We start from the raw sequence: 19,546 nt of genomic DNA, 5'->3' as shown, positions 1-19,546 counted from the left end.
CTCTCCTGTGTGACTGACAGATCTGGAGTGTGGAGACGTGCCCCTGCTCACTCCAGGGAGTAAAGAGATGATGTCTCAGGCTCTGAAGGACACGTTCAGCGGCTTCACAAAGGAACAGCAACGACTGGCCATTCCCAAAGGTAAAGCACTTAAACAAGGTCTTACTTTCTCTTTCTGTGTCTTTCCCTCTCTTTCTCTTCCTATCTCTCACTTTACATGCATATTTTTTGGTTACCCACTGTGACATATTTCCCTACACACACTCAAAATCTAAACCCCTCTCAGTATGACTAAAGATTGCTAAGTGGTGACATTATATACAAAATGACAGATTGAGTGTATTGGTTGTTAGACAGACTGTATTATTCAGAGAAAGCCAGGGTAGAGAGACAGACAGAAATCATTAATAATGGTTCTTTGATTGAGGCATACCACAGAGCTCACCATTTTGATATTATAGGATGCAGCATGTCTATGTTTGGTTTCCCCAGTCCAGCACTCCCAGCCACTCTGCAAATAGCTGGGGTTTCACTGTCAGTCTATTGTTACTATTACCACTTATCTGCACCACCTCACCTCTTACCTCTAATAGCAGAAGCAGCACGTCTAAAATATGAAACTGCTAATGAAAATGAATGTGCTACAGAAATGGCTCTGTGGCCTGATAATACCTCACCTCCATTCTAATTCAGGAGATGGTAGATTAAAACAGAGTGGAGTGGAGGTTTCTTGTCACCATGTATATGACTGTGACCTCAGGTAGCCCTTCAGTGACATGTCCCTCCCTCTCCCCCCATGTCCTCCTCAGACCCCAGGCAGTGGACAGAGAACCATGTGGGAGAGTGGCTAACGTGGACGGTGAACGAGTTTAGCCTGAAGAGCGTGGACTTCCACAAGTTCTGTATGAACGGGGCCAGTATGTGTGCCCTGGGGAAGGAACGCTTCCTGGATCTAGCACCTGACTATGTGGGCGACATCCTCTGGGAACATCTAGAGATGCTTCAGAAAGGTAGGCCCAGGCTGTAGCATGATGTACTACAGTACGCACAATGCTCTGTACAACATACCAATCGGGGTTGGGCTCAATTAGAATTGAAGGCAGTCAATTCAGGTAGAGATTTTAATAAAAAAATAGAAATTTCCAAAATGTTGATATAAATAGCTTCTACTTTTCAGTTCATTGAGAAATCGCTGAACATAAATGCCCTTTTAAGATTATTGAATTACAATTTTTGTTTACTTCCTGAAATGACTGCCTTCAATTAAAAAATGAGCCCAACCCTGGTATCAATCATAAGCCTCAGAAATGCCTACTATAGCTATCACATTAGCTGTAGTGTGTGTTGAAGCACAGCATTGGCACTGTAGTCTCTTTGTGCAAAACGGTTTCAAGTGTTAGCGCTGTTAGCATTTACATGGTAATCTGAGATGAAGAGGAAGACCTCCGTTTCCTCCTGGTCATTAATATTTAATCAGCCATACTGGATGCAGTGAGTTTACGACTGTTATAGGATACATTAAATCAATGACAGGGTCAGTGACTGTTGATATCCATTTTTCATGAAGAAGACACAAAGCATTTCCCTGTCAACGGCCTGACCTCCACCTTCCAAGAATCCCACTATACCTCAGACTACTTTGTCAGTAAGTATCACTGAGGAGACTAAATCCTATGTACGTAGTCTGGCTCTAATGCACTAATGGCTTGTTAATATGTAATATGTTACGTCAATCAATGTCTATACAGAAAGAATGGGGATATGACTCAGCACATTAGGTCCAGTGACTTTTTGTTGTAGCAGTTACACTGAGCTCTCCATTTCTCTCTCTCTCTCTCTCTCTCTCTCTCTCTCTCTCTCTCTCTCTCTCTCTCTCTCTCTCTCTCTCTCTCTCTCTCTCTCTCTCTCTCTCTCTCTCTCTCTCTCTCTCTCTCTCTCTCTCTCTCTCTCTCTCTCTCTCTCTCTCTCTCTCTCTCTCTCTCTCGTGCGCTCTCTTCCGCCCCCTCCTTCTCTCTCTCCACCTCTCTCTCTCTATCACTCACTCTCTTCCCCTCTCTCTTTCACTCACTCTCTCCGCCCCCTCCTTCTCTCTATCCACCTCCCTCTCTGTCTATCTCTCACTCTCTTCCCACCTCCCTCCCTCCCTCCCTCCCTCCCTCCCTCCCTCCCTCCCTCCCTCCCTCCCTCCCTCCCTCCCTCCCTCCCTCCCTCCCTCCCTCCCTCCCTCCCTCCCTCCCTCCCTCCCTCCCTCTTTCTCTCCTCCTTCTCCTATGTTTCTCCAGGCTATGGCATTGAGCATGCCCAGTGCGTTCCTCCCTCTGAATACTCAGAGCCGGGCTTCATCACAGAGTCCTACCAGACCCTTCACCCAATCAGCTCCGAAGACCTGCTGTCACTCAAGTACGAGAGCGAATACCCAAATGTCATCCTCAGGGACATGCCCCTCAACACACTGCAAGGGGACTACTTCTCAGTCAAGCAGGAGGTGGTCTCCCCCGACAACATGTGTGTGGGCCGCATCAGCAGAGGTGAGGGGTCACAAACAAGACAGTGAAGGAAATGGTTGGAAATAAAGATTTTGTGAAGTGTGGCTGTTACAGCTGCTGTGTATTAGGTGCCCTATCTCAAAGAGGAACAAGTTAACTTGGGTAACTTGGGGTCTTTACGTGAGTAGGCCTATAGTCCATGTCATAAGGTGAATGCACCAATTTGTAAGTCGCTCTGGATAAGAGCGTCTGCTAAATGACTTAAATGTAAATGTAAATGTCTTAGTTGTGCATAAGACTGAGACTCTGATTCAGTCCATACAGTATGAATCTATGATAAGTCATTCCACGGTGTTGACTGTAACTTGATGTCTAGCTTATTGGGTTGGGTTTGTGAACATCACTGTGTGCGTGTGATTTCGCTGACGCCCTCCAATCTTGCCCTGCCACATCACTGGATGTACCACGATAGAAGAAAGGAGGCCCTAAGGCTGGCTTGTGGTTCAAGCAAACCTGTCTCGAGGAGATAATAAGTCAATTGTTTATGTCAGAGTGAGAAGAGAACAAAGCCACACGGTGCGTTAGCGCTGTCTGTCCCTATAGCTTTCATGTAAAACAGCCCAAGCGATGTAACCTTCAAGAACAACCACATTTTTTTCTCTCTATTTTTTTTCTTCTCTTAACCTTGAGGTGGTTCTCAGCAAGGACATAAAGTGACAGAGAGTGACAGAGAGTGTCAGAGCGTGGTTTTTCTTTCTCATGAATCGTTCTGTTTACCTGCCACATGCACCACTGTTTGCTTTCCTACTGATAGTTTGGAGAAGAATTAACAACGTGGTTTACATTAATACCAATAAAGCAAGGATTTTCTTCTCAAATCCCCCAGTTTAACAAATTAGTAAGGGCTGTCAGGGAGTTTACAGTACACAGGCCCGTCCAGTGGACTGACTGGGCATTCGCCTGCAAGGTATGTCCAGGCCTCGTACATAATAAATCCCAGGGTTTTTGGCAGCACATTGTGCTTTCTAAATGTGGGAAAGTATTTGTGGCACCACCGAAAACCACATGTGGCTTCAATTTGTGCAATTGAAGATTTCAGTATCAGTCGAGGCACTGGATTATCTTTCATTCTTTAATAGCTCTCAGTTGAAATGCTCCTTTTATCTTTGCCGAGGCCAGAAATAGCAAGGAAATTTGCATTGATCTTCTTCCAATTAGACAAAACCAAATCGCAGTTGCACATGCTAAACTGAGTGTGAAATGAAGGGACCAGGACCATACCATTACATTATACAGAACAAAGAAGCTCAGTGAGAGTGTAATTTACTGCCAATGTCTGTGTATTGCTGCCATAAATATTGTCCTCTGTCAAATCGTAATGTCACTGCTCTAAACTATTTACTTTCAGATAATTCTATTTTCATTCCTTCTCACACTATGTGGCAATAAAACTATTCTGCTCTCCACCTCTCTGTCTCTCAGGTAAGCTGGGAGGCCAGGACTCGTTTGAGAGCAACGAGAGCTTTGAAAGCTGTGACCGTCTGACCCAGTCCTGGAGCAGCCAGTCCTCCTTCAGCAGTCTGCAGCGCGTCCCATCGTATGACAGCTTCGACTCCGAGGACTACCCCAGCACCCTGCATGGACACAAGCCCAAGGGAACATTCAAGGACTACGTCAGGGAGTGCTCAGACCTCAGCAAGGACAAACCTGTCATCCCCGCCGCAGCACTGGCAGGATACACAGGTTAGTCGAAATGAATGAAGAAAATACAGGTTACAGTTTGGAAAATGTGCGATCAACTACAATAAATATGGCCAAACGTTCATCCTTCTTACAGGCGTTTTCATGCCACCCAATGGAGCCCTATGTTACATGTTTGCCAGCCAGTTGCAGCTGATGTACATACTGTAGGTGTGCCTCAGTGTAATTGGGTCTCTGTAACTGGCAGCACAGCTTCTGGCTGAGAGCGTTTATATACACACCTCTATAACAGCCTGTGGCACTGCAGCTCCAGAGTCATGCACTCACAGGAAACCAAGACATTTGCTCTCAGCCTCTTCTCTCCATCTCGCCTCGTCTTGCACCTCTGACTTTTTCATCTACACCGTTTTATCTGTGGCCGCATCTCAACCTATTTTCCAGGTCGTCTTGGCAACCTGGGTGCAAACACAAAACAAAACCTGCACTTAAAACTAGAGTAGATATATCTGTTCATCTGTTAAGGCCCCTTTCTACCTACAGTGCCTGATGAAAAAGCTACTCTATCTTCTATTCAAACCCAAAGAAACACATCTTAGTTTAAAAAAAGATCCAAGGTCTGGCACATTCTATTTTTGTATTCTTTTTATGGCAAGGTTTTCAGTTTGTTTTGTAAAAACATAGTGATAAAGTTGACATTTTTTCTACTTAAATCCCTATTCAGCATTTTACATTTTGGGAAATGGAAAATCACATGACTTCACACACAAATTCATGTGTTTTTTCCGTAAGAGAGTTGAATCTATGTTTCAACATAGAGCACAAGTATATACGGTGCTTTCGGAAAGTATTCAGACCCCTTGATTTTTTTCCACATTTTCTTATGTTACAGCCTTATTCTAAAATGGATTAAATATTTTTTCCCTCATCAATCTACACACAATATCCCATAATGAAAAGTGAAAACAGGTGAAAAAAAGGAATACGTATTTACATAAATATTCAGACCCTTTGCTATGAGACTCAGGTGCATCCTGGTTCCATTGATCATCATTGAGATGCTTCAAAAACTTGATTGGAGTCTACCTGTGGTAAATTCAATTGATTGGACATGATTTGTTGACAGTGCATGTTAGAGCAAAACCAAGCCATGAGGTCGAAGGAATTGTGCGTAGAGCTCCGAGACAGGATTTTGTTGAGGCACAGATCTGGGGAAGGGTACCACAACATTTCTGCAGCATTGAAGGTCCCCAAGAACATAGTGACCTAAATCATTCTTAAATGGAAGAAGTTTGGAAGCACCAAGACTCTTCCTAGAGCTGGCCACCCAGTCAAACTGAGCAATCGGGGGAGAAGAGCCTTGGTCAGGGAGGTGACTAAGAACCCGATGGTCACTCTGACAGAACTCCAGAGTTCCGCTGTGTAGATGGGAGAACCTTCCAGAAGGACAACCATCTCTGCAGCATTCCACCAATCAGGCCTTTATGGTAGTGGCCAGACGGAAACCAATCCTCAGTAAAATGCACATTAGAGTTTGCCAAAAGGCACCTAAACTCTCAGACCATGAGAAACAAGATTCTCTGGTCTGATGAAACCATGATTGAATTATTTTGCCTGAATGCCAAGAGTCACGTCTGGAGTAAACCTGGCACCATCCCTACAGTGAAGCATTGTGGTGGCAGCATCATGCTGTGGGGATATTTTTCAGTGGCAGGGACAGGGAGACTAGTCAGGATCGAGAGAAAGATGAACGGAGCAAAGTACAGAGAGATCCTTGATGAAAACCTGCTCCAGAGCGCTCAAGACCTCAGACTGGTGCGAAGGTTCACCTGCCAACAGGACAACGACCCTAAGCACACAGCCAAGACAACACAGGAGTGGCTTCGGGACAAGTCTCTGAATGACCTTGAGTGGCCCAGCCAGAGCCTGGACTTGAACCTGATCGAACATCCCTGGAAAGACCTGAAAATAGCTGTGCGACGACACTCCCCAGGATCTTCAGAGAAGATTGGGACAGACCAAATACAGGTGTAACAAGCTTGTAGCGTCATACCCAAGGCAACTCGAGGTTGTAATCGCTGCCAAAGGTGCTTCAACAAAGTACTGAGTGAAAGGTCTGAATACTTATGTAAATTTGATATTTCCAAAAATGTCCAAAAATGTGACTTAGCTATGTCATTACAAGGTATTGTGTGTAGACTGTGAGGATTTAAAAAAAAAAAAAAAAAAAAATAAAATTTGAATAAGGCTGTAACGTAACAAAATGTGGAAAAAGTCAACTGGTCTGAATACTTTCGAAATCCACTCTATACATCTATGGAGACTGAGAAGCAATTTAAGGGGAAATTGTCTCTCAATATCTTTAATGCACTAGACACACTAGTTACAATGTCTCCTATTTTCTATCTAGTCTTTGGGGACTTTCTCCCCTCTGTGTTAAATTGCAGTCACAAGGTTGCTAGTAGAGGAGAGGGGAAATACCAGAACACACAATGTTCGTAACTGACAATGTATACTTCAGATTGCATTACTCATTGCCTACAATTGGCATCTCATGGTAATTTGTAATCTGCAAAGTTGTCTATACTAATCAATTATGTTAATTTCTTCATTCATGCGTTCATCTTTGGATCATAATTGCATACCTACAGAGACGTAGTGGTTCTTCTGTAGCTCAGTTGGTAGAGCATGGCGCTTGTAACGCCAGGGTAGTGGGTTCAATTCCCGGGACCACCCATACGTAGAATGTATGCACACATGACTGTAAGTCGCTTTGGATAAAAGCGTCCGCTAAATGGCATATATATATATATATATATATACGTACATTAGATGTACATTAGACATTTAAGATCAAATGTAAGACAGATATAAAACATTGGCATGCCCTAATTGAAGGCTTTTACATGGCTACAGTATGCATTTGTAATATAATGCCAGCTAGTGGTACAGATGTAGAATCTTCATTTGATCCAACCTGTTGCAGGATAACTTTCCTGCAATGGTTTAAAAAGTCTTCTGAAGTTTGCAATTGCCTCTATGACATTTCAGACTTGATTTTCCCTTGCGAAAAATGGTTTAATAATCCACATAATATTTACATTTCCTGTTGCTGCAGGATTATTTTCCTGCTGTAGCAAATTGGCTCAAATTAAGATCCTACATATTTATGCTATTTTCTGCATGTCATCATTCATGCATTTCTGCAAAGTAATTCACCTCCCTACTGTATGTGTTTAATGATGTAGCAAAGGTTATAAAACTACCACAGACTCATGTTCAGAGGCTAATCCATGTTCCAATATTTTCATTTTAGTCAGAATACTTTATCAGAGCTTTTAGAGTCATGCAGAACTAAAGAGAAGAAAATGAACATAAGTGGTAAAAATACGTCAATATGATTCAGATATGAAGTGTCTAGCTGGCAACAACCATTGTTATTAACTGTTATTACCCTGTATGCTGTCCTGCAGCCAAGAGAAAGATCAACCCCATTTGGCCCCCAAACAACAAATGCATTTTATTACTATGTGAAAAACAGAGAGAATCTCCCCAGAAAAGAGTAAAACATTTATGTAATATCTCAAATAGCTTTAGATGAAAAGGTGTGTTTTGGCTTCCTTCCCCAGTAGCTGTGCACTGACAGGCACACACACGGTTCCCAGTCACACACAGTGATGAGCTGGTGTGATAAAGAAGGTGTGAGATAAGTGAGGCTCAGTCAGTCGTCAGCTCTCTCTGAGGTTGACTGTGTTTCTCATCTCCAATCACACTTCTATCACCTCTGGGGATGCAGCAGGCAGTCAGTCACTGTGCCTTGTCTACAGCCTTCTCTCTCTCCCTCTCTGTCTCTCTGTCTCTCTCTGTGTGTGTGTGTGTATAGGCTACAGTCTCATCTGTAAAGCCTAAAGGCAGATCCTAAACAGTACTATGAATGCAGTACTACTATGCAAGCCCCCCCACCCTTTCTCCACACTATATGCTTTTTCAATGAGGCCCATTGTACATGGGGGCATTTAACATATTTTTGGGAAAACATTTTAGGGTCTCCAAACATTCTCGTGTGAGAGAGCCTGAGGGGGCTGGAATGGGGCACTGTTGTATCACCCTTATGTGGGCCCACGGTTACAGTAGCAGGCTTTTTGGAATGTGCCTTCATCTGGAGGAGAGCTACTGTACAGTAGTCAGTTGAATATAGCTGGTTATTATTTTCTGAAATGTGAGTATTGCGTCTTTGCATTCATGTTCATAACTGAGGGAAGCGAGTAGGAGCCTTGGACTGAAAACAACTTATTTTGCTTTCAGGTGTTCAACCCACACTTCAATTTCTCTGAAAGCTTTGATGTGTGTCGTATGATTTTATGAGGCATGTCTGGGAGGTAACAGCTCCGCTCCGCTACAGCTTTGCTAAGTAGGCGCTGCATAGCCAGGTGTGATTTGAACTAGGTAGTTCTTTTTTGTTTGTACAGAAAACCACAAGAGCAAAGAGTACAGAAGATAATAGAGTGCAGCACAAACCAAACTTAGTTTTTCTCTCCTGCTACTATTTATTTTTCTTTTCAACACGATTGTAAGTTCAGGTCGTCACATTTGGTCCATTTGTTTAATCTACAAATATATGTAAAAAATGTCAATCAAATTGTAGGTAAATGCATTCAATTGCTTTTATGGTACATTGCATTATTAATACAGACCTGAACATAACAGAAAATCAAGCGGCATTTGTTTACAAATGAGATGAAATGTAATGTTTCTAATGGCTGATCTCTGGGAGTTTACACTACATTACACACACACATACAATGCCTTGCAAAGTATTCACCCCTCTTGGCGTTTTTCCTATTTGGTTGCATTACAACCTGTAATATAAATTAATTTTTATTTGGATTTCATGTAATGGACATACACAAAATAGTCGAAATGGTGAAGTGAAATGAAAAAAATTACTTGTTTCAATTTTTTTATTTTTTACACGGAAAAGTGGTGCGTGCATATGTATTCACCCCCTTTGCTATGAAGCCCCTAAATAAGATCTGGTGCAACCAATTACCTTCAGAAGTCACATAGATTTCACACAGGTGGACTTTATTTAACTAACTAAGTGTCACATGATCTGTCACATGATCTCACAATACATTCACCTGTTCTGAAAGGCCCCAGAGTCTGCAACACCACTAAGCAAGGGGCACCATCAAGCAAGCGGCACCATGAAGACCAAGGGGCTCACCAAACAGGTCAGGGACAAAGTTGTGGAGAAATACTGTACATATCAGGGTTGGGTTCTAATAAAATATCCAAAACTTTGAACATCCCACAGAGCACCATTAAATACATTAGTTTTAAAAAATGAAAGAATATGGCACCATAACAAACCTGCCAAGAGAGGGCCGCCCACCAAAACTCACGGACCAGGCAAGGAGGGCATTAATCAGAGAGGCAACAAAGAGACCAAAGATAACCCTGAAGGAGCTGCAAAGCTCCACAGCGTAGATTGGCGTATCTGTCCATAGGACCACTTTAAGCCATACACTCCACAGAGCTGTGCTTTTGCGGAAGAGTGGCCAGAAAAAAAAGCCATTGCTTAAAGAAAGAAATAAGCGAACACGTTTTGTGTTCGCCAGAAGGCATATGGGAGACTCCACAAACATATGGAAGAAGGTACTCTGGTCAAATGAGACTAAAATTAAGCTTTTTGTCCATCAAGGAAACTCTATGTCTGGCACAAACCCAACACCTCTCATCACCCCGAGAACACCATCTCCACAGTGAAGCATGGTGTTGGAAGCATCATGACGTGGGGATATTTTTCATCAGCAGGGACTAGGAAACTAGTCAGAATTTAAGTAATGATGCATGGCTCTAAATACAGGAAAATTCTTGAGGGAAACCCGTTTCAGTCTTCCAGAGATTAGAGACTATGACGGGAGGTTCACCTTCCAGCAGGACAATGACCCTAAGCATACTTCTAAAGCAACACTCGAGTGGTTTAAGGGGAAACATTTAAATTTCTTTCAATGGCCCAGTCAAAGACCAGACCTCAATCCAATTGAGAATCTGCGGTATGACTTAAAGATTGCTGTACACCAGCAGGAACCCATCCAACTGGATCAGTTTTGCCTTGAAGAATAGGAACAAATCCCAGTGGCTAGATGTGCCAAGCTTATAGAGACATATCCAAAGAGACTTGCAGCTGTAATTGCTGCAAAAGGTGACTCTACAAAGTATTGACTTTTGGGGGGTGAATAGTTATGCACACTCAAGTTTTCTGTTTAAGGGTCTTATTTCCTGTTTGTTTCACAATAAAAAATTGTGGAATGTGGTAGGAATGTTTTGTAAATCAAATGATACAAATCCCACAAAAATGTATTTTAATTCCAGGTTGTAAAGGCAACAAAATAGGAAAAATGCCAAGGGGGTGAATACTTTCGCCAGGCACTGTACACACACACACACACACACACACACACACACACACACACACACACACACACACACACACACACACACACACACACACACACACACACACACACACACACACACACACACACACACACACACACACACACACACACACACACACACACACACACGAAGATCCCCTCTTATTTTAAACACTGTGATTTCATTGCCATGAAATTCATACAGACAGAAAAAAACCACGCTGTGAAGCCCAGCTCCACATACTGCAGAGGGAAAAGTGTAGACGAAGGGATTCATGATGAATGGGACCCTTGTCTGTGAAAACACTGTTTTCTCTCCACTATCATGCCTTGTACATGTCTGATTCTGAGTGCAATATTTATATTTGTATAGTCGGAGATGAATGACCCCAAGTTAAGTCGTTAATGAGAAGCATGAGGAGAACAGTCAGTCACAGATATGCTGTGTTTACATGCGGCTGATGATGTCATGTTCAGTAATTCTCATCTGTATTATACTGAAAACAAGGCTCCTCTCTCTGTGTTCTAACCTCTCTCTCCCTTCTCCTGGTTCTGCTCTGCAGGCAGCGGTCCCATCCAGCTGTGGCAGTTTCTGCTGGAGCTTCTGACGGACAAGTCTTGTCAGTCCTTCATCAGCTGGACGGGAGATGGCTGGGAGTTCAAGCTGTCCGACCCTGACGAGGTGAGAGATCACCACCATTGACCTCACATGGCATGGGGGCCCTAAACAGTTAGACAGATTTTTTTACATTTAAACTTTATTTAAACTAAATTTAACTCGGCAAGTCAGTTAAGAAAAACATATTTTTTACAATGGCGGTCTACCCCGGCCAAACCTGGACTACGCTTGGCCCATTGTGCGCCGCCCTATGGGATTCCCAATCACGGCCTGATGTGATGCAGCCTGGATATTGAGCTTGATGTCTTTTTAATGTGACGCCAACAACAGTGTTATTTGCCTTACTTAGATTCAGAGAAACCTTAGCGGTATCAGGTACATTTAGCTACATTAAATATTGGTCCATGTCAGGTGAAGACATGTACACGATAATATTGTAATGTGAGGTTAGTGTATAGCTCTGTCTCAAGGTTGGTACATGGTGTAACTGGGTGCCTTTTCCCTCTGTGACTCAGGTGGCTCGGCGGTGGGGGAAGAGGAAAAACAAGCCCAAGATGAACTACGAAAAGCTGAGCCGAGGCCTGCGCTACTACTACGACAAGAACATCATCCACAAGACATCAGGGAAGCGCTATGTCTACCGCTTTGTCTGTGACTTAAAAAGCCTGCTGGGATATACCCCTGAGGAGCTCCACGCCATGCTGGACGTCAAGCCTGATGTGGACGAGTGAAAACAGAGGGATGAGAGAACAGAAATAGTAGAATAATAGGAGAGTAAAGGAGCCGAGGGGACTAGGGCTCAGAGATTGATGCCGTCCGGTTAAAGAGGGTGCCCATTTTGGGACCAAACCTAAACTGTGGTCTGTATCATTTTGAGCTGTTGTCAGATGACGTTCAAAAAGGAAGCACATGCCAAACGTGAAAATTGATAATATGTTGCATTTGAGATAGTGTGTATGGTAGCTATATGTATATACTGGTATTACTTAGTAGCTCAAGACACATGGAAAGCTATCAGTTAGAATAGAGTGGCCATTTAGCCTAAGTAGCACAAGAAACTGACATTGAGGAAGGGGGCCAAGAGACAGTGAAAGATTCATTATAAGGAAGGACATGAATGGAGATTTCCTGCTATGAAATCTGTTGCCAAATATAAAATGGAAAGTAGTGGAAATAGATCACTGTTTCTCTGCCACACTCCACACAATAGGCATGGGTAGAGTTCTCAGCTTGGACCAAAAAAAGTATTGTTTTTGTTACTATTGTTTCAGAAGCATAATGTTTGTGTCAGTATTATCGTTGAGATTCAACTCCTGGTGTGCTGTTTAGTCTCAGTCCGACCAGGGTTCCCCCTCTTTTTAAATATTTTTTTATGAAGGTATTATGAAACCAAACGTTGCACCATTTAATGTTAAGTTAGTCCTGTCTCCTCTTTGTGAAAGCCCAATAACTGAAACATGCTGATATGACTATCAGATGACACTAGACACGGGCCTTTTTACTCATTTTCATAGGTTGGATGGAGAGTTACTTACTCATAACCAAGAACGGTTGATAGACACCTGAAAGTAACCGTTGCTTTAAAACTGACACTTTCAGCTCTGCACATTTGCCGCTTCACTATAGAAATATACTGTCTTACCACCAGTAATACAAATCCTTCGACACCCTTTCTGTAGTGAGTTTTGAAAGTATTTGGACATGAAAGAGTCAAATGTGCCCATCACAATCTGTACATTGAGTGGTTTTCCAAACCCCCATTTTAGCATTGCTTTAGGAGAGCAGAGAGGGAGGCACCTGTTGTCGACAAATTGAATTGCAAGCCATGTACGATGGATGGTTTTTGTAGTCAAAAGAGAAAGGAATGTAAGAGTGTACTGTATTTGTGTGTGTTACGTGGTGTTCTCTGAATGAAGGGAAGCTGCCATAGCTAGGTAAGGTATATCAAGGTGCATGATGGTAGTAGGGTGAAAAGAGAAGGGTTCAAAGCAAGGAGTGTAAACTTTGGATGACTGTTTGAAAAAGAGGGAGATGAGAGGAGGACCGGGTAGTTTTGGGAGGGAACCGTGGAGTTGTGAAGTTAGTGGCTGAAAGAGAATTATCATCATTATGGCATGAGGATGAGATTAATGCTTGTGCTATTGTACAGCTTGGAGTCTTTTGTTAACTGAAATGTTTGTAAAGATGCTCCCTTTCACCAATGAGGAGGTAGAGATCGACAGGAAACAGGACTAACATAAACAGTTGGGCTAAAGGACTACTGGGAGAGATGTGGCATTATATGCTATTTTCTTACCATGCTTTCTACATGCTGTTCTATTTCTAAGACATAAGGACACCCAATTCAGTATATGGAAAGCATCAATGAAATGACATGCCCTGAATACTGTATGTACTTGTGCAGCTTACTCAAGAGCCACAGTAGTTGTGCTGGTTGGGTTTTGAGTAATGTCGTCAGTGGGAACATGACTATACGCAGGTCTTATGGGAAAAGCCAAAGTCAAGAAATATCATCTTAAAATACAAATGTTATTGTTTACAGTGGCTGAATGTTACCCATTCTGATGAAAATAGGTTTTGAAATGTTTATTTGTACAGATTGTATTTCATAACGCTTTATTAAGACCCAGATGAAACAAATAAGCAAGAGACAAAGCAGGAATAATAACCAAACCCATGTGAGGTCTGGGCGATAGATAGAGCTTTGGGTATCTGCACCATCTTGAAGGACAGGAACTGCTATTCCCTCACATTCAAAGTGTTGTTTCTGCTTTGATCTTTTGATTTGTTGGAAAGCACTCAGTGTTAGGACTCAGTGAAGATATTTGGCTGGACTGACTGAAGTTCCCTCTTGAGATTATAGGAAAGGGATTTCTGTCCATATTAGTTACTTTTTAGTTGGGCAACTGACCACAGGGTTGGTTTTTCTAGTGTCAGTCAGCACAAACGCACACACACAGACCACACACCACACACACACACGTAATCTTGTGTAGAGAAGATTGAATTCTCTTGAACAAATCAATCCACCCAATCTCTGTGGTTCATTATGCACGCTACATTTCCAGGATTCACATCACTAGTTGATTATTACTGTTCAGATATTTTTCCTCCAAAAAATGTTTTATGTTAGGGCAACTGTTCATGTTTAAATATATGCTTAACTTGTTGTTGATGATGCCTTCCAGCTCCTAGCCAGTCACCATTTTGAGTAGATCAGAATATATTATCTTTGTTTAAATGGAACATATACTGTGTCTGTTTGGACTTCAAGTCAAGTTTGTTTCAGTAAATGTCATATACGTTAAGTTGTGGACACAAGTATTGCACAGATATTTCTAAATGGACTAAATACATAAATACACAGATACCTTGCGATATTAGCATATCTCAGACTGATCCATTAGGAAACCTTTTTTGTTATGGATGGTGTTGTTTTTTTTGTATATTTTATAGTGTTTCTGTATTTTTGTCAATGATAATTTTTTATGTATTTAGTTCACAAACATTTGAATATTTTTCAATAATTTATATTTTATAAAAGAAAAAGACGCAGACAGCTGGTGCTTTCATGGGAAATAAAGGTAGCACAGGAAAAAAATGTAGCGATTTTCTTTCGATATAGAGAATAGACCTACCTGTCTGTTAAGGAAAAAGGCTGATGCTGGCCCATCATTGATTTCTGCTGGGAAGTTTTATAAACTGTTGCTTCTATTTCTTAATGTACTTAAAAAATGTTACGTTATAAAAAAATATATGTGAACAAATATTTCATACTTTGCGTGTATTTTGTGGTTATTTCTTCTAATATTACCAGAGCAAAAACAGCTTTTGAAACATTACAGCTATACTGTTACTTACAGTACATTGGAAACAAGTTAAATATCTATTAAAGAAAGCAGATTCGCAGATTGCAGTCTTACTTGGCTTCCTGGCCTTGACTACATGCCAAAAGAAAGGTTAGTCAGTTAGTCTATCGTTTTGTAAACATAATAGAAGTACCTACACATTATCCTCAAAATAATTATGCGTACTCATGTTAATAACCACCTGTGCATGTACTGGATGAACACATCTAGGCCTATTCACATCCAATACCTGCCTGAGCAAGTCCGTATCTCACTCAATCATGATAACACTAAGACTGTGTAAGGCAGCCCAATTCTGATAATATTTTCCCACTAATTGGTCTTTTGACCAGTAAAATCAGATATTTTCATATCAAATATTTTTCAGAGCTGATCTGATTGGTCTAAAGATCAATTAGTAGAAAAACTATCTGAATTGGGCTACCCAAATAAATCTACAATGTGCAGATCAACAGTATGTATTGATTGGTCTCTCGGTCTCAGAACCCAGTTTGGGCCTGGTGGCAGATCCAGGTCCCCTCTGAAAGGCATGCTGGAATGTCCCTGGTGTGTACCTGGCTAACAAGAGTGTCACTTCCACGGCGATGGGTGACGTCAAAGCAGAAACAGGTACGCCGGGCCCATTCATGTGTTTGTAGCCCTAGGGTCTGAGTAATTCCACTATAGATTCAAAAAACATAGATGCCGTGACCTCTCCGCAGCCACTGCCCTGGCCGACACAGCACAGCACAAATGTCTGGCTCCTCTAGAACAGCACATAGGGCAAAAGGCCAAGGACCAGTCCCAATACAGACTAGTGTCTTTATCCCAGAATGGTCTGTAGCAAACTAAACTTGATAAGTTATTGGCATAAAGATTAAATATTTTATTTTCCTTTACTGGGATGATTCTGTATATTGGCGTGGTTTGAGATGCCACAGCAGGACATAGGCTAGTCCTTGAAATCCATACCATATTTAGAACGATTGTCTAGTACATCATAGCGTGCAGTATGTATGTTCTTGGTTCAAATAAGCTGCAGGGAATACGTTTAGGTTAGAACAGGAGAACATTGAATGAGACATTGATAGAACATTTGTAGGAAGTGTTAAAACTATAGTCTCAGACTCCGTAACAAAATAAAGTGTATTACTTTTACTGGGACTTGGATGCAACATGACTAAAACTTTCCGTACCTGCAACTTTCTATAAATATAGCAGACAGGATGTAGATACTGACACACTTTCACATGCACGCATACACTCACATACACACACATACATACTGTATTGCTGGCTAATTTCCCCCTGGACAGGATGAATATATATTTAGCAGAGGGTAGCTTAAGGTAGGCAGGTTTTTCTTCTAACATTCAGCATTCCATCCCCCTGGGCCTGTGATCCAGACCAGACACTATAACCAGGCAACATAGTCTTTAAACACTTCACTGGAAGCTCTAGGAGCCCCTTGTGCCAAAGAACCTGGAACATAACCCAACACATTATGAAACCATTCACACCTGCTGGTTTCACAACCAAAGAGAGAGACACTCAGACGAGGTGGGGATTTCACATGGTTCTTTTTTGTATCTCACTCAACTCACAGTCTGCTATAATCACTGGTGTAAAGAGAAAAGAGAGAGAACCGAACAGCGGAATAGAAAATAAAACCGTAGCGCCTGGCGGTGTCACCGAGACGGAGATGTCTGCCTCCCTGTCTGAGACCCCATGTCGCTCACAGCTTACTCCGCTCCAGAAACGGAGAGAGACGCATTTGTCAGACTTCAACCCAAATATTTATCTAATGGCCTCGCTTGCGAAGCTTCATCTGTCTCCTACGCCTAGTCTTCCCATGAGTGAGAAAGGATGAGGAGGAGAAGGAAGATGAAGAGGAGGAGGAGGAGGAGGAAGAGGAGGATGGAGAGGATGAGGAAGAGGAGGAGGAAGAGGAGGAGGATGGTACACACTAAGGTTCAGATAAATAGCTGCGCTATATAGGCTGGTGAAATGTGTTGCTCAACACAGTTAAAGATGACATGGTTAACCTGAAAAGACTGAGATGAAGGGGAAGAAGAGAGTAGGAGGAGGATAGGAGGTTTGTCTGGCTGTGTGGCCATGAGATTCCCATAACCACCTGACCTAAACAGGAAAAAATCCTAGCCCTACTTAGTAAGTATGTTGTGCAGGGCTATTGCATAGTTGGTTAAGAAATGTGTGCACAGGATGGTGGTAGGATCCACGATGCCTCCCTGATCTCTGCCTCTTTCAGTACTTAATCACAGCTTCTCTGTAGGGAGAGAGGGAGAGTGTGACGCAGACAGATACAGCTCACTGCTTCCATTATGCAGAGAAGGCATGAAATATGACCAACATTCCCCTCGGCCCCCCATTGGTGGTAACACAACAGAGTGGTTTCTATTCTGGCCTTATTGCGTGGCTGGTAGCCTAGTGGTTAGAGCATTGGACTAGTAACTGGAAGGTTGCAAGATTGAATCCCACAGCTGACAAGGTAAAAATCTGTCCCACTGTTCATAGCCTGTAATTGAAAATAAAAATGTGCTCTTAACTGACTTGCCTAGTTAAATAAAGGTAAAATAATATAATTGTTCTTCATGGTAGAGTGTCCTTGGTTGGGTTAATATGGACCCAGGGTTGGAGTGGTGTCTGGGGAACACATAAACACATTACCCCATGCCTGTTACAAGAGACCACATATTTTCCAACGGTCTGACTCTTCTCATGGGTCCTGCTGTTACCGAACATCACTCAGAGATGGAGGATTTACACAATCACCACAGTGGTCAGAGACTGAGTAAGCACCCATAAAGCAGAATGACGTTTATGGAACATACATGTAAGTAACAAACTTCATTGACACACAAAAATACATTTTATTTACTCTGACTTCCCACTCAGGGAAAAGGAGGTAGTCAATCTCCTGCTTTTTTATTTTCTTTCTCATTCAACTGTGTGTATTGTGGTGGAGGAGATGAGTTGACCCACATGTCACTGCAGGTGGAGGACTGTATTATACAGGTTTATGAAGGTCACAGCTGGGGCATCCTCAGCTTGGGCTTCAATTTACATTTTTATTGCTGTTGTCGCATCCCCAGTTAATATGCCGTTGACTCCCAGAGGCACCCCTGGTCCTCCTGGTAGCCCTGTTGAAATGAGAGCCAGTCTTGGGTCTGGTGGGCCACACACCCTGCATTCATGAGGGCTTGGGTACCAGGGACCTGACATTCTGGGCAGGAAATGGACTGGCTTCACATGGTAATGTGGACTTTCCATTAGTAATGGTGATTGATTTACAACCCATGCACTACAGCACCTGTCAGATACAGGGACACAATGAAGGGGGGCTTCTTTGTGAGGAGGTGAAGGAGGAGATGTGTGTCTGAGGACTGGAGTGGTCTTTCCTGGTTAAGGGGAGAGTGAGGAGGGTTGGTGGGGTGAAGGGGTGGTCGTGAAGGTATTGAGCCACTCTCCTGCATTCATTAGAAAATGCATACTCCAGACGACAACAACAAAGGGGAAAGGTAATACGCCATAATTTATTTTCTTGAATAAAGGTAAGTTTCAATTTTGGTCTATATTTATAGGTCTAAATTTATAGGTCTATAGGAAGCGTTTCAGTTGGAAATATGAATGTGATAAGAATGTGATTCCATGCATGTGTTCCTCTCTTTGTACAAGTGGATTGTGTGTGTGTGTGTGTGTGTGTGTGTGTGTGTGTGTGTGTGTGTGTGTGTGTGTGTGTGTGTGTGTGTGTGTGTGTGTGTGTCAGCTTGCCTGTGTGTGTGTGTGTGTGCAGCTGGATTAGAACAGGTTTTGGTCACTGTCCAGTTGTAGGACCACGTTTTTTTCTCTTCTCTTTTACTGCGGGTCGGCTGGGATTCAGCAACTTTCCCAGGACATCTGCTCAGAGCGCCCACGTTAGAGCCCTTGGCCAATCAGACGGTTTTGAACACCCCTCAGACCAGCGTGTGCCGTGCTGTGATTGGCTTCTGGAGCCAGGGCCCAGAAAGAGAAGGCCTGAGAATTTTCCCCAAAATTTTCTTTTCTGCCTTGGCTCTCGCCAACATCTGTTTCCAATCACAGTCAGCGAGCAGCCCCCCCCCGGTCTGGCTTTCACGAACACATACCAGTCCCATGCAGGCCACCCCCTCAACTCCTGCCATTGCCGCCCACCCCTCAAAGGCCCACAGTCCTCTCTCTCTCTGTTAAGGAACCTCCATTCCCTCTCCCTTTCTATTCACTTCTCGCTTGTAACAACTCCTTTCATTACATTCATAAGGAGTATGAAACCTTTCAAACAACGGGAAGGGTTAATGGTCTAGCGTTGTCTGAGGGACATTGAGTCTGTCAGCAAATTAAGTTGATTTCATTAAATGTTATAAAGTCATTATTACAATAAATCAAAACAATATTATTCTCTCATACCCCTGGTTAG

At 42.6% G+C, this 19,546-nt stretch overlaps 1 protein-coding gene across 4 annotated transcripts in view; it reads left to right on the top strand.

The window, feature by feature from the left end:
* LOC118397522 (protein C-ets-1) overlaps positions 1–15,021 on the top strand; it is a 45,042-nt gene extending 30,021 nt beyond the window's left edge. For all 4 annotated transcript variants that reach the window (XM_035792383.2, XM_035792385.2, XM_035792384.2 and 1 more), the window contains 7 exons: positions 21–140; positions 809–1,009; positions 1,567–1,644; positions 2,282–2,527; positions 3,968–4,228; positions 11,190–11,308; positions 11,761–15,021. In XM_035792383.2, the coding sequence (XP_035648276.1) occupies positions 21–140; positions 809–1,009; positions 1,567–1,644; positions 2,282–2,527; positions 3,968–4,228; positions 11,190–11,308; positions 11,761–11,976 (1,241 nt within the window). In that variant the 3' untranslated portion in view covers positions 11,977–15,021. The remainder of the gene's footprint in view (positions 1–20; positions 141–808; positions 1,010–1,566; positions 1,645–2,281; positions 2,528–3,967; positions 4,229–11,189; positions 11,309–11,760) is intronic.
* The last annotated feature ends 4,525 nt before the right edge of the window (positions 15,022–19,546 follow it).

Source organism: Oncorhynchus keta, chromosome 18 (genome assembly GCF_023373465.1).
Source record: "Oncorhynchus keta strain PuntledgeMale-10-30-2019 chromosome 18, Oket_V2, whole genome shotgun sequence".
Classification (NCBI taxonomy): Eukaryota; Metazoa; Chordata; class Actinopteri; order Salmoniformes; family Salmonidae; genus Oncorhynchus; species Oncorhynchus keta.
Note: the sequence above shows the minus strand (reverse complement) of the source record. Positions and strands in the feature narration are given on the sequence as shown.